Source organism: Diplodia corticola (assembly GCF_001883845.1).
Source record: "Diplodia corticola strain CBS 112549 chromosome Unknown scaffold54, whole genome shotgun sequence".
In the NCBI taxonomy this organism is placed as follows: Eukaryota; Fungi; Ascomycota; class Dothideomycetes; order Botryosphaeriales; family Botryosphaeriaceae; genus Diplodia; species Diplodia corticola.
This window is the reverse complement of record NW_017971533.1, coordinates 20,819-34,509: the sequence shown is the minus strand read 5'-3', so window position 1 is coordinate 34,509 and position 13,691 is coordinate 20,819. Positions and strand designations below refer to the sequence as shown.

The following is a 13,691-nucleotide window of genomic DNA, read 5'->3' as shown; positions in this document are numbered from 1 at the left end:
CGATGAACTCCGGTCTTTGCATTACACAAAACGAGTTGAATATCTGGGGTGACCAAGTGCCAGCGCATGCAGATTATGCCAGTACATGTTCACTCGTCTCCTCTCATCCCAAGGAAAAGGGGAGAAAATGGCTTTTTTTGATTATACAATCGTTCTCTAGCATATTTTATCATCGCCTTCGTTCTGCCAAAATCGCCAGACATCCCTCTTAAAAGGAGCCCACCCCATTTCTTTCCCATCAGACTCGTTCATAAAACTTCTCCTTTCTTCATTCCCCATTACATGACTCTCACCCATTTCTTAACGGCTAAGAGCGATGTCGTCGATTCTGAGGAGCAGCTTCACGGTCTCGGCCGCCAGTTCTATGGCGGAGGTTGAGACGAGCAGGGGCTGGAGGACGTTCTCGTCGGTGATGTTGTTCTTGACGCCGCCGCTCTTGATGGAGATGCCGGCCTGCTTCTCGCCAAGGGCGTGGCGGTGCCGCAGCTCGGTGACGACCTTGATGGAGTTCAGGCCGGCGTTCTCGGCGAGGGTGACGGGGATGATTTCCATGGCGTCGGCGAAGGCCTTCCAGCAGATGGCCTCGGTGCCGCTGAGCGAGCGCGCCTGGGTGGCGAGCGACTGTGCGATCTCGATCTCCGGGGCGCCGCCACCAGCAAGCAGGGCCTTCTTCTTCACCAGGCAGCGCATCACGCACTGCGCGTCGTGGATGGAGCGCTCGACCTCGTCGAGGATGAGCGAGTTGGCGCCACGGCACACCAGCGAAACGGTCTGGCCTTGCGACTTGACGCCAGTGACCTTGACTATCCTTGCGCCGGAGCTCTGGACCTCCTCGATTAGGTCGGCCGAGCCGAGCTTGTCCTCGGTGAAAGAATCGATGTCGGCAATGGGCTTGCAGCCGGTGCTCTTGGTGATGAAATCGATCTCATCGCGCTCGATTTCCTTGACGCAGAGGATGTTGAGCTTGGCGAGGAAGTGCAGGGAGAGGTCGTTGACCGCGTCCCTGAGGATGGACTTCTGGATGAAGAGAACGTTGCACTTGGCCTTCTTGATCTTCTTCACCATGTTCAGCAGGTATGTTCTCTCCTCCTTGAGGATCTTGTCCATCTGCCTATAATCGTTGACGACAATCTGGTTCTCCATCTGGCAAACAGTTAGCACGGCCGGCTTCATGTTGTCCCAAGCTCCACTCTTACATCAGGCTTCGGCGGGCTCAGCTGGAACTGGATCAGACCAATTCTGGCCTTCTCCATTCTCACGGGGCCACCGCCACTCTTCACAACCTGCTGTTGCAGCACCAGACCGTCAACCATCTCGCTCTCGTCCACGGTACCGCCGGGCTTCTTCAGAATCCTGATGTTCTTCAAGTCAACGTTATCCGCCGTCTTCACGTCGATGATCTTAAGGACGGAATCCACGGCCATCGGGGCGAGCTTAGGCTCCTGAGCAACGATCTTAGAAGACAGGGAGGTGGATGCGGCCTTGAGGAGCGCGGCGCGGTCGGTGAGGGCGAGAGGAATGGACATGTCGTGGAGGACCTGGACTGCTGCCGCCGCCGCACGTTGGAAGGACTCCGAAATGGTGGTAGGGTGGATACCTGCGTACTTGCGTCTCAGTATGCGTTCAAATCATGTTTCCGGCGCACGAGGTATACCCTTTGACAATAACCGCTCCGCCGCTCCTAGCAAGCTACCGCAAATCACAACCACCGACGTCGTGCCGTCACCAGCCTCAATGTCCTGGGCGTTTGCGAGGTCGACAAGCATCTTCGCCGCGGGGTGAAGGACACTCATGTCACGGAGCATAGTGTTGCCATCGTTGGTCTTGGGCGGGTCAGGACTTCAGATTCGTCTTGAGGGGGCGCGGAGCTTACAATGAGGGTCTCGCCTTTGCCGGTTTGGATCTGGAGATATGTCAGGAAGCTGTAGATGACGTCGAAGATGGAACACCTTACCATCTTATCCATACCCCTCGGACCCAGCGACTAGTATTGCAACGTTAGCCTGCTGTCCAGCTCCTGCTGAGGCCCTCCTTTTGGCTTACAGTCCTGATGGCATCCGCAACAGCTGTTCCGGGAGTCAGCAAATGTAGCCTCAATCCACGCTGCAGAGTGCATACCTCTTGCGGCAACGATGTTGGCCGTGCGCACCGCCTGGGGCTTCTCCTTGTCCTGCAACACGGTTAGCTGCCACCTGCGGCTGCTAGGAAATTATTTTATTGACCTTGAAGGCGGCATTGCCGGAGCCACCGCTGGAAACTGCAGCACTGGCCATTTTGACGCGTGATGGGAAGGTGGTTGGAGGTGTTGGCAGGGAGTAACGCGGAGGGGTGCAGCAGTGACACTCTCCGAAAACTGCGGGACGCGATGCGGGCGGTCGAATTTCGCGGAAGGCTGCCTCAGGCACGCCGGAAGAAGCCGCCGGCCATTACATACGCACCTACCCTTGGACCTTCCGCCAGCGGCGCGAGCTCCAGTTGCATCAACACCTCACCCATCGACCGCGCTCCGTCCTCACCCACCATCGCACCCGCCCCGTTGCCAGCACGCTCTCCGTACCCGCTCCATACCCGACCGATCCTTGCTGATACCCGTTCCGACGTGCGACACGTCGCCCGACCTCCAACATGCCCAGTGCCACCGGCCAGAACTGGGAGAAGTTCCAGAGGAGCTACGCCGACGATGAGGTGGAAGAGAAGAAGATCACGCCCCTGTCCGATGAGTACGGCAGCTCCAGCAGCTCTGGAAACGCAGCACGGCCGCTGACTCCGATGCAGGGACATCCAAGTGCTCAAAACCTATGGTGCCGCGCCTTACGCTGCGGAGCTGAAGAAGCTTGAGAAGGAGATCAAGGACAAGCAGCAAAGCGTGAACGAGAAGATTGGCGTGAAGGTAGCATGCTCCGCCCGCGTTAACCGTCGTTGCCATCTCACGCTGTCGCTAGGAATCTGACACCGGTCTTGCGCCGCCGCACCTCTGGGACATCGCAGCCGACAGACAACGCATGCAGGAGGAGCAACCGCTGCAGGTCGCAAGATGTACGAAGATCATCCAGGACGAGAAGGACTCAGAGAAGAGCAAGTACGTGATCAACGTGAAGCAGATTGCCAAGTTCGTCGTCAACTTGGGCGAGCGCGTCAGTCCTACGGATATCGAGGAGGGCATGCGTGTTGGGTAAGTCCACTCCCTCGGTCTCTTGTCGTGAAGGATAGCAATGATGTCCTAACAACGTTACGCTCGTCGACAGCGTCGACCGCAACAAGTACCAGATTCTCCTGCCGTTGCCTCCCAAGATCGATCCGTCCGTTACCATGATGACTGTCGAGGACAAGCCCGACGTGACATACGGCGATGTTGGCGGCTGCAAGGAACAGATTGAGAAGCTGCGCGAGGTCGTTGAGATGCCGCTCTTGTCGCCGGAGCGTTTCGTCAATCTTGGAATCGATCCCCCGAAGGGTGCCTTGCTCTATGGCCCCCCTGGTACCGGCAAGACGCTCTGCGCTCGTGCTGTCGCCAACAGGACAGATGCCACCTTCATCCGTGTCATTGGTTCGGAGCTGGTGCAGAAGTACGTTGGTGAGGGTGCTCGTATGGTGCGCGAGTTGTTTGAGATGGCGCGGACGAAGAAAGCCTGCATCATCTTCTTCGACGAAGTTGATGCTATCGGAGGAGCACGTTTCGATGACGGTGCGGGCGGTGACAACGAAGTGCAGCGTACCATGCTGGAACTGATCACTCAGCTGGACGGCTTCGATTCGCGTGGTAACATCAAGGTCATGTTCGCTACCAACAGGCCATCAACGCTCGACCCTGCTCTCATGCGTCCTGGGCGTATCGACCGTAAGATCGAGTTCTCGCTGCCTGACATGGAGGGACGCGCCAACATTCTCCGGATTCACGCCAAGAGCATGTCGGTTGAGCGCGACATCAGATGGGAGCTCATTTCGCGTCTGTGTCCCAACTCTACTGGTGCTGAGCTGCGCAGCGTTGCTACCGAAGCGGGCATGTTTGCTATCCGCGCCAGGAGAAAGGTTGCTACCGAGAAGGACTTCCTGGCTGCCGTAGACAAGGTCATCAAGGGCAACCTCAAGTTCAACTCGACGGCTACCTACATGCAGTACAACTAATCGGGGAGGCTACACGCCAGAGGGTTCGTTGTGGTGGCTTCTCTGCATTACGGCTCTTGATTGGGTTTACGCGTTCAGGAACGGAGGACTTTGGCACGGCATGGCGATTGAAGGGCGTGTGTATGTACAATACTAGAGGATCCTCGGAAGTAGAAGGTCAGGCATCACACACGATCAGTAATGACGTACTCAAGGTTCCAGTGTAAGGGGTGTGCTGCCGTGTCTGGTGTACTCGGCCGGGAAAGGCGTTGAAAACTACGTTTTATGGCTTGCTCGCGCCCTCTTGTGTTACCCGAGCATTGCAGCTAACCATGGATCCCCACGAGCACAGTCGGGCTCGCGATCACGGCCGGAGGTGAGAGGTGAGAGGTGAGCGGTCTTCCCGACCGGACCCGAAGGCGGCTAGATCGGCCTCGGGCGCTTTGCCGAAGGCTCCCGGCAGGGCGCGCGTGTGCGCCGGATCCCGCCATGCTTGTTAGGCGCTGCTTGGTATTCCTTCCTTTCGTCCTGGAGTAACTTGTCAACGAACGTCCTGTTTCTTCTACACTCGTTGACCACACTCTCCCAATCGCCACAGCCCGCACGTACGGATCTAATCCTATCAGAGAGCATTTTCGAAGCTCGGTTGCATCTGAGCGGGACAAAAGTCTCACAAACGGCAAGGTAGTCCGGCGACGGCCCTTCTTGAACCCTCCTCGCTTTCCACGCTGTGCTCGTGATATTCAAGGTATGCATCTCGGTTTCATGTGAAACCCATGTCCACACCGAGTCTGTTCTCGACTCAGATCCCTTGTTCGCCGGCCTGCATCAGCCGACTCAGACACCCCCGTCATTCCCCGCATGAGGCTTGACCCTTGGGCTCATCTCAAAACTTCTATAGGAACCTCATCCCTCCCCCGTCTCTCTGTACGACATGGACCACCAGCAGAAGCCCGAGGAGCACAAGGATGCTGCGCCTCCTCGCGACAACGGCAAAGAGCCGTCAATGTCATCCAGAATCGCTGCCTCGGCTTCGGGCCTCGCCAGGAACGCGTTCGGTAGTGGCAGCGCCGACGAGGCCCGGTCTGCCTTTGCCTCAGGATCCGGGCTCTCCAGGAAGCTTCAGAGCGGCACGGAAGCCGCAGGCCCTTCGACCTGGGCGCAAACGCTACCGTCCAGACAGAACGGGTCGTCATCACGTGCCATCAACGGAAGCGGTGAACAGTTTAGGTCTCAGGAGGGCTTCCGGTCCACTTCGACCGAGTTCTCTTTGGATGACCATTTTGATATGGACTCCTATCGTGCCCTGGATGGTCTTGGTGAGTTCGCCGGTTATGGCTCGAAATCGAGTCATCAAAGCGCCTCCAACGGACACAATGGACCCGACGACGGCGCTGAAGTCAGGCGTTTGCTCTCCGACCCTAGCTTCTCCACAGAAGAATTCGTGGACATGCAGATGGCAGATCCCACGCCAGAGACGGTCAATGACCTCTTCGGACAGAATTTTTCTCCGGAGGAAAAGGAAATAGCTGATAAGATGAAGTCGTCCCTTCCGCCGCCACCGCAGCACAATGGCGTTTCACCGCAGAATCCTCTGAACCTCCGGCCCGAGTTTGCAAATCCGCAGCTGGAGGAAGAAATCAGAGACCTGTCCCGGACGCTAGAATCCGGGGAAGAGGGCGTCATGGCGTTCAGCAATGCGCAGCGGCACCACTGGCTGGCTGAGTGGGACGACGTGCTCAACGGTTACACGGATGAAGTGTGGGGAGAGATGCTGCCAGTGGTCAAGGCGGCCCGAAGCCAGCTTGAAGAAGCCAAGACAGGGATGGACCGTCTGGATAGTAAGGCGGTGGCGAGGTTGAGGATGATCCTGGGCCACGTGGTCGATGCGAGTAACACAACCTCATCCGCGGCCCAGTTCAACGGGCAGGACTACGGGCAGGACCACGGGCAGGACTACGCGGTGCAGGAGGTGCAGAGGAAGGGGGAGCAGCAGCCGGCCGGTGGCAGCGAGTGGGCGGTTCCAGCGTTCCACTGCCCCTACGTCAGCTGCCACGAGGTAAGCCCGCCGCTCTTTGTGCCGGGCCAAGCGTGCTGACGGCCATGCAGCAATTCGGCAACGAGTCTGAGCTTCGCACACACTCGCAGCAGCACTCGGGCGCGGCGTGCGCGCACTTTGACTGCGGCGCGTGGTTCGAAGACTCCAAGGAATGGGCCGACCACGTCAAGCGCGCGCACCACGGGCTCCTGGAGGCACGGCCTGGAGACGAGGATTTGGGCGTGTAGAATAGCACATGGATGGGCCTTCTCCTGAGGTCTCCCCACGCAGCCGGTGGGTCGCTGGCCACCATCCCCACAATACGTAGAGCGGCGGCCCCGGCACCTGATGACTGTAGACTCTCAGCCGCCAGCGTGCCAGGAACTGGCAGAAGCAGCCGCGCACGAGTCATGGCGCAGCATATAACGCAGACTGCGCCGCCACCGGGCATTGTTGTGGCCTCCAGCTGTGCGACCCCTCTCGCTGCTCCTCTCGCTGCTCCTCTCGCTCGCTGTTCTCTCCACGTCACGCCCGGCGCTGCCAAGACGCGGCGGAGGGTCTAAGCTCGCGTCGATCCGCGCGATAACTCTATCGGAGGGGGCCGCCTCCCACCTGGACAAGAAAAATGTCGACCGGTATGCTGCTGCCCGCCACCATGTCCCACCCCGCTGGCTAACGCGCCATGGTCGCCCTCGCAGCTGCCCACGCCCTGTCGCCCGACGACTCGCCCGACCTGCACGTCGCCGACCTCTCCTCCGAGGAGGACCAGCTCGCCCTCGAGCAGCTGTCCGACGACCGCGACGCGTCCGAGAACCCCAGCGATGAGGCACAGGACGCCCAAAAAAGCAAGCCGACGGGGCCTGGGGGCGGGGATGCGGGCCCCAGCATGGATGCCGCCGGCACTGCTGCTAATGCATCCGACGGCGCACAAACTGGTCTGCTGCCCAGGGATAAACAGCGCAGGACGGCCTTCTACGACCGCGCCTCCGAGAAGCAGATGAGCCACTCCGAGGCCAAGCAGTTTTTCCAGCGCCACCAGCTCGAGACCCAGGTCGGCAGCAGCAATTGGTCCCAGGACGGCGACAGCGACATGATTCCGAGAGCCCAGCGGTCGCCCCGCGCCACCGTCCACGCCCAGGGACACACCAGTTATCGCTCCACCCTGCCCGTCGAGGTCGAGTCCCCCAACCCGGACAAGCTCCCCAGCCTCGCCGGTGCGTTCGGTGCCCCCAGCTACTACGCCCACGCCAAGCCAGACGATCCGTTTCTCGAGGCCGATCGCACCGCTCGTTCCCACAGTCACCACCCTACTCTTCCCCATGAATCCAAGCCGCTGTTGGAGCAGCACGGCATACACGGCGCCGGCGCCGGCGTTGGCGTGGGTTACGGCAACGGCGGCTTCGCTGCCAACGATTCCAGTGTCGCCGAGGAGTTGCGCAACATCTACACGCAGATTCAGAAAGTCCTCGACATCCGCCACAAGTACATGCGTCTCTCCCTGCAAGGCGACTTCGACAACCCCAAAGACGACCCTAGCTGGGAAATCTACCCTCCTCTGCCGGATCCTGCCTGGGACCACAACCGCTACGCGGGTACTGCTACCAATGGCCTCAACAGCATGAGCAACAGCCAGATGCTTGATCCTGATGCGAAGCCGCGAGCAGCCCCGAAGCCGCCGAGGAAGCCAGGTCATGACATCGGTGAGGACTTCGACATTGATGATTTGCTGCCTCTCCCCGGCCCCTCGGAGATGAACTTCAAGCTCGACGACAGCAGTGTATTCCAGGTCTACGAGACCGAGGCTTCCGCCGAGCTTAACAAGCCCATGGTGAACATTCCGGATATCAGGGAGTTCTACATGGATCTAGACGAGATTATCAGCGTGTCCACCGACGGGCCCATCAAAAGTTTTGCTTTCAGGCGTCTGCAGTATCTCGAGGGAAAGTTCAATCTCTACTACTTGCTGAACGAGTATCAGGAGATAGCGGACAGCAAGAAGGTGCCTCACAGAGACTTCTACAACGTCCGTAAGGTCGACACTCACGTTCATCACTCTGCCTGCATGAACCAGAAACATCTGCTTCGGTTCATTAAGAGTAAGATGAAGAAGTCTCCCGACGAGGTCGTACTGTACAGAGACGGCAAGCATCTGACCCTAAGAGAGGTCTTTGAGAGTATCAACTTGACTGCGTATGACCTCAGTATTGACACTCTTGATATGCATGTGAGTTTGGGGTCAAGCCACACATGTTTTGTTCTCTGCTGATGTCTGCAGGCCCACACGGACAGTTTCCACCGATTCGACAAGTTCAATCTGAAGTACAACCCTATCGGGGAATCCAGGCTGAGGACCATCTTCTTGAAGACTGACAATTACATCCACGGACGCTACCTGGCAGAGATTACAAAGGAGGTTATGGCGGATCTAGAGTCCAGCAAGTACCAAATGGTGGAATGGAGAATCTCCATCTACGGCCGCGATCTTGAGGAGTGGGACAAATTAGCCGCATGGGTGGTCGACAACAAGCTCTTCTCTCTCAACGTGCGCTGGCTCATCCAGGTCCCTCGTCTTTACGACGTCTACAAGAGCTCGAACTTGATGGACAACTTTGAGCAGATTGTTCGCAACATTTTCCAGCCCTTGTTCGAGGTTACCAAAGACCCTAACAGTCACCCAAAGCTGCACATCTTCTTGCAGAGGGTCATTGGCTTTGACAGTGTTGATGATGAGAGCAAGCCCGAACGTCGGCTTTACAGGAAGTTCCCCAAGCCAAAGTGGTGGGATACCAAGCAAAACCCTCCCTACAGCTACTGGATCTACTATCTCTTCGCCAACATCGCCTCACTCAACGTTTGGCGCAAGCAACGAGGCTTCAATACATTCTTGCTCAGGCCGCACTGTGGTGAAGCCGGCGACACGGACCACTTGGCGGCAACGGTCCTTTGCTGCCATAGCATCAGCCACGGCTTGATGCTCAGGAAGGTTCCTCTTCTTCAATATATCTTTTATCTGGACCAAATCGGCATTGCCATGTCTCCGCTGAGCAACAACGCGCTTTTTCTGGCGTACGAGCGGAACCCGTTCCTCTCCTACTTCAAGCGCGGCCTGAACGTGTCTCTGTCTACGGATGACCCTCTTCAATTCGCTTTCACCAAAGAGCCCTTGATCGAGGAGTACTCGGTCGCGGCGCAGATCTACAAGCTGAGTGCGGTGGATATGTGCGAACTGGCCAAGCATTCGGTCGAGCAGAGTGGCTTCGAGCACGCCGTCAAGCAGAGATGGCTGGGTGCGAACTACCATTTGCCAGGTGTTGCAGGAAACGACATGAGCAAAGTCAATGTACCAAACATCAGAGAGGCGTTCCGCCACGAAACCCTGCAGGCTGAGCTCGCCATGTGAGTGGATGGACGAGTCTTTTTGCGAACAGCGACTAATATGATGGCAGGATCTCCCGATACACCAGCACTGGCACCAGCGAGCCGCTCTCGATGCGCAACGTAGCGGCGAAGACGCCGGCCGAGCAAGCAGCAAATGGGACGGGGCGGCAACCGGCTTCGCCCACGGCGAGAAAGACTCTGCAGGTTGACGTGCCTCTGGCTCAAGCTCCCACATCAGCGCCACAGGACCGTCTGACGAGTGTGAAGAATGCTCACCTCAAAATGTCAGCTTCTTCCAGCGACCTCGTGGGCCGCGATGATGGGTCCACAGCTGGAAGCAACCCGATGCACGTCAGCCGCAAAACCAACCGGTCCTCTTCGATGGTGGCGACAACGCCGTCGGTGATACCGATGCCGCAGCCTTTCCTCGGGCCGCCCCTTTCTCCACAGCAGAGCGTCACGTCGGCATCGGCGTCACATCTCGACCCTCACGAGCCTCGACTTTTCCCGGGAGTGGTGAGCAGACACCGCAAGAGCAGCAACACGCAGAGACCAGCCATGGAGGGAGGCGAGCTGGACAGCACGTGGGTGGGGGTTAAGAAGAGCGGATCACACCCGCTGACGGATGCGAGCGACGCGGCAGTCTTCGACGATCCGTTGGAAGAGGAGTCGGAGGGCGAGGGCGAGGACGAGGAATGAGGAGGATAGCCGACGGCATGCTCAGTAGAGAAATGGCGTATGATTCAACGCAGGATGCAGTCAGCGAAGGAGGAGAAAAGGCATTTCGGAACCGTGTCTTACTTGCTGGCTTTTCTGCATGGATACGATATGGATTCTCTCGGAGTTCAATCTCTGCTCGCAGCAACATCTTCTCGTGCTTGCTCCAAGTGCCGATGCTCAGCAAGTGTAGGCTCCACTGCGCCTTTTTTTTTCTTTCTCTGGCCCCCATGCTGTGTCACTTATCTAACAGATCCTCCACAATCCTTCGCCGGGGTTATGGCGGAAATAGGCGGGGTTAAAGCAGCGGGCGCGCGACGAGGAAGCGGCTGCTCCTCCGCACCTCTCCAACCACAGCAGCTGAGTCACACGAAACCCTTCGTAAGCATCCATTGCGCTCCCATCAATTGATCCGGACCAGGTATTTGCCCGCTGCTCAGAGCTGGGAGTCCTCACGCACACTGCTCTGCCCCGCACCCTTCCCCGCACCGTCCGGAGCTGATGCAACAGACAGCTCCAGCAACCATGCCGCTCACCTCGCAATTGTTCCCCTCCCCGGCCGCCCTGTGCAGCGCCTTCCCCTCCGCCCCGACCTCTGACGCTGCTGACACGGCCAATCGCACGTCATCGTCGTCCAGGTACCCGCCTGCGCGCCAGGAGCTGTACGGTGCCTGGAGCGCCGTCGACGACGCCAAGGACAAGGCGGCCAAGCTGAGCAACGCGGCGGTGCACGAGTTTGAAAAGGCGAGCGGCAAGGCGCAGGCGGCGGCCGGCAACAAGATCGAGCTGTACTCGGCCAAGTACTATGCCGCGTGCACCTTCGGCGGCATGCTGGCGTGCGGCCTCACCCACACGGCCGTCACCCCGCTCGACCTGGTCAAGTGCCGCCGTCAGGTCAACTCCAAGCTGTACAAGGGCAACTTCGAGGCCTGGGGCAAGATTGCGCGCGCCGAGGGCTTCCGCGGCATCTTTACCGGCTGGAGCCCGACGTTCTTTGGGTACTCGGTAAGTTGTGCCGTATCTCGCCCGGTTTGTGCGAGCGTTGAGGGTTGATTGAGATAGGCCCAAGGTGCATTCAAATACGGCGGATACGAGTACTTCAAGAAGTTCTACTCCGACCTGGCTGGTCCGGAGAACGCCCACAAGTACAAGACTGTGCTCTACCTGACCGCCAGTGCCTCCGCCGAGTTCATTGCCGACATCGCCCTCTGCCCCTTTGAGGCCGTCAAGGTCCGCATCCAAACCACCATCCCGCCCTTCGCCAAGGGCACTTTTGATGGCATTTCCAAAGTCACGGCGAAGGAAGGAACCTCAGGGTCAGTACCACTTATTTTACTTGCCACACCTCAGTTCCCGTGGCTTACAGCTAACGCTTTGTAATTCAGCCTCTTCAAGGGTCTTTACCCTCTCTGGGGTCGCCAGATTCCGTACACGATGATGAAGTTTGCTTCCTTCGAGACCATCGTCGAGGCCATCTACAACTACCTGCCTGGCGGGAAGGACGACTACGGCAAGGCGGCGCAGACGGCCGTCTCGTTTTCCGGCGGCTACCTCGCAGGCATCCTGTGCGCCATCGTCTCGCACCCGGCCGATGTCATGGTGTCGAAGCTGAACGCCGAGCGCGCGCCCGGCGAGGCCTTTGGCGCCGCCATGAAGCGCATCTACGCCAAGATCGGCTTCGGCGGGCTGTGGAACGGTTTGCCCGTCAGGATCGTCATGATTGGCACCCTCACGGGTCTGCAGTGGATGATTTACGGTGAGTATTCCAGTTTGTTTTTCGAGGCAAACCGCCGTAGGTGCAACAAGGGGCGTGTGTGCTCTCTGCTAACATGTGTGTTTCCTGTGCAGACTACTTCAAGATCTACATGGGCTTCCCGACTACGGGTGGCCCGTCGCCGCAACAGGAGAAGCAGAAGGCGTAGATTCTTCAAACTGAACGTCATCTCTCTCCCTCTCCCTCTGGGAGATCACTTACAGGCAACGAGAGCTTCAGTTACTCATTCCCTCGCTTTAGTTGAAGGACTTCCTGAGGGTGACGGCCGTCGTCGTTCCTTGCTGGCAAGAGAGGCAGAGTCGATTTCCTTTGTTTCTGATTTTCTACTAATGGGTGTGGGTAGGGTGCATATCTACCTTTTTCGCTGTATTTTATTCCTGTTGCTTGATGGGTACGGTAAACACTTCACTCTTGACTTTTCCCAACGTAACCAGATTGAAGCCATGTTCTGAACGTGAAGAGTCATGTTGTTTCTGTCTTCGGGATTTCTTTTTATTCGCGCTTCCAATCAGAGGACAAAACCCAGTACATCCGATTGGAAAGGCTACCTACAACGCCTGCCTACTTACTTACCCATCTAACCCCCCCTCATGCCACCACCTCCCCCTCCTCCTTCTGCCTGGCGGCCCGCACCATGGCCGCAACCGTCGTCTCAAACGCCTCGGGCTCCCGACCGAGCAACTCGCGCAGATGGCCCGTGACGGCGGCGCCCTCGCCCTCCCGCAGCGCGTCCCACGACGTCGCCCACGACGTCGCCCACGCCCGGTCCATGCCGTCGGCCACCGTCAGGTACGGCGACACGCCCCTGACGCAGTCCTGCGCCGCCCATTCGTCGACGGAGACCTCTCGGACCTCGATGTCGCCGCCGGACCGCCCCGCCACCCTCCCGATGATGGCGGCGCTCTCGCCGAGCGAGATCTCGCGCGGCCCGGAGAGGAGGAGCGTCGCGTTGCGGTACCGCTGCCGCTGCCGCTCGGCCGGCTCATCGTGTTCAGGGGAGGAGGAAGAGGGAGACGTGTACCGGGCTATCAGCCGCGCCGTCGCCTCGCCCAGCTCGTCGCGCTTCACCCACGCGATGCCCGGCCCCGTGCCCGGGTGCGGGATGCGCACCTCGGCGGGGAGCTGCGCCGGCGGCCGCGCCACGTCGAGGAAGGCGAGGTACAGCGGGAAGGACTCGGTGTAGAGGCCCTGGCGCACTATGGTGTAGGTGAACTTGCCGTCGCTTTCGGCAGCCAGCGACGCGAGGTAGCGCTCCGTGTCGAGATGGGCCTTCATGACGTGCGCGACGGTGTGGTCCGGCCGGTCGCGCGCCCCCGCGAAGCCCAGCGACGAGTAAAAGACGTGCGTCACGCCCGCGCGCACCGCCGCGTCGATGGCCGCCTTGTGCAGGCCGAACCGGCGCCGGTGCGAGACGCTGGCGTGCGACACCAGGCTGAGGACCCGCGCGCCCGCGAACGCGCCCTCGAGCGCCTCCGCCCGCTCGTAGTCGCCGCGCCGCACCGCGGCGCCCCCCGCCGCGTATTTGGGGTCGATCTTCTCCGGGTGCCGCGACACGAGGATGAGCCGCCGCGCGTCGATGAGGTCGGCGAGGTGTCGGTACGTGCCCCCGCTGATGCCGCCAGAGGCGGGGAAGATGGCGATTTTGTCGTCGTGGGACATTTTGGCGTGATATGGGGGTGG

The 13,691-nt window shown here is 59.2% G+C and overlaps 6 protein-coding genes across 6 annotated transcripts; 4 read left to right on the top strand and 2 right to left on the bottom strand.

Moving 5' to 3' along the window:
* Positions 1–300: 300 nt before the first annotated feature.
* On the bottom strand, positions 301–2,273 carry BKCO1_5400013 (t-complex protein 1 subunit delta; the record flags this gene model as incomplete). The annotated part of the gene is made up of 8 exons (XM_020277217.1): positions 301–1,143; positions 1,197–1,597; positions 1,655–1,823; positions 1,874–1,903; positions 1,955–1,984; positions 2,044–2,066; positions 2,119–2,170; positions 2,223–2,273. 8 exons carry the CDS (start codon positions 2,271–2,273, stop codon positions 301–303), a joined length of 1,599 nt encoding a protein of 532 aa, XP_020127174.1.
* Positions 2,274–2,625: 352 nt separating this feature from the next.
* BKCO1_5400012 (26s protease regulatory subunit 7) lies at positions 2,626–4,125 on the top strand (the record flags this gene model as incomplete). The annotated part of the gene is made up of 4 exons (XM_020277216.1): positions 2,626–2,720; positions 2,776–2,890; positions 2,943–3,172; positions 3,246–4,125. The coding sequence occupies 4 exons, from the start codon at positions 2,626–2,628 to the stop codon at positions 4,123–4,125; spliced, it is 1,320 nt and encodes a 439-aa protein (XP_020127175.1).
* Positions 4,126–5,038: 913 nt separating this feature from the next.
* On the top strand, positions 5,039–6,390 carry BKCO1_5400011 (zinc finger c2h2-type protein; the record flags this gene model as incomplete). Its single annotated transcript, XM_020277215.1, has 2 exons — positions 5,039–6,163; positions 6,214–6,390. The coding sequence occupies 2 exons, from the start codon at positions 5,039–5,041 to the stop codon at positions 6,388–6,390; spliced, it is 1,302 nt and encodes a 433-aa protein (XP_020127172.1).
* Positions 6,391–6,824: 434 nt separating this feature from the next.
* BKCO1_5400010 (amp deaminase) lies at positions 6,825–10,219 on the top strand (the record flags this gene model as incomplete). Its single annotated transcript, XM_020277214.1, has 3 exons — positions 6,825–8,366; positions 8,418–9,538; positions 9,589–10,219. The coding sequence occupies 3 exons, from the start codon at positions 6,825–6,827 to the stop codon at positions 10,217–10,219; spliced, it is 3,294 nt and encodes a 1,097-aa protein (XP_020127173.1).
* A 543-nt stretch (positions 10,220–10,762) lies between these two features.
* Positions 10,763–12,159, top strand: BKCO1_540009 (mitochondrial phosphate carrier protein 2; the record flags this gene model as incomplete). The annotated part of the gene is made up of 4 exons (XM_020277297.1): positions 10,763–11,242; positions 11,300–11,553; positions 11,623–11,993; positions 12,086–12,159. The coding sequence occupies 4 exons, from the start codon at positions 10,763–10,765 to the stop codon at positions 12,157–12,159; spliced, it is 1,179 nt and encodes a 392-aa protein (XP_020127148.1).
* A 440-nt stretch (positions 12,160–12,599) lies between these two features.
* BKCO1_540008 (uncharacterized protein) lies at positions 12,600–13,670 on the bottom strand (the record flags this gene model as incomplete). The annotated part of the gene is made up of 1 exon (XM_020277290.1): positions 12,600–13,670. The coding sequence occupies one exon, from the start codon at positions 13,668–13,670 to the stop codon at positions 12,600–12,602; it is 1,071 nt and encodes a 356-aa protein (XP_020127149.1).
* Positions 13,671–13,691: the final 21 nt, after the last annotated feature.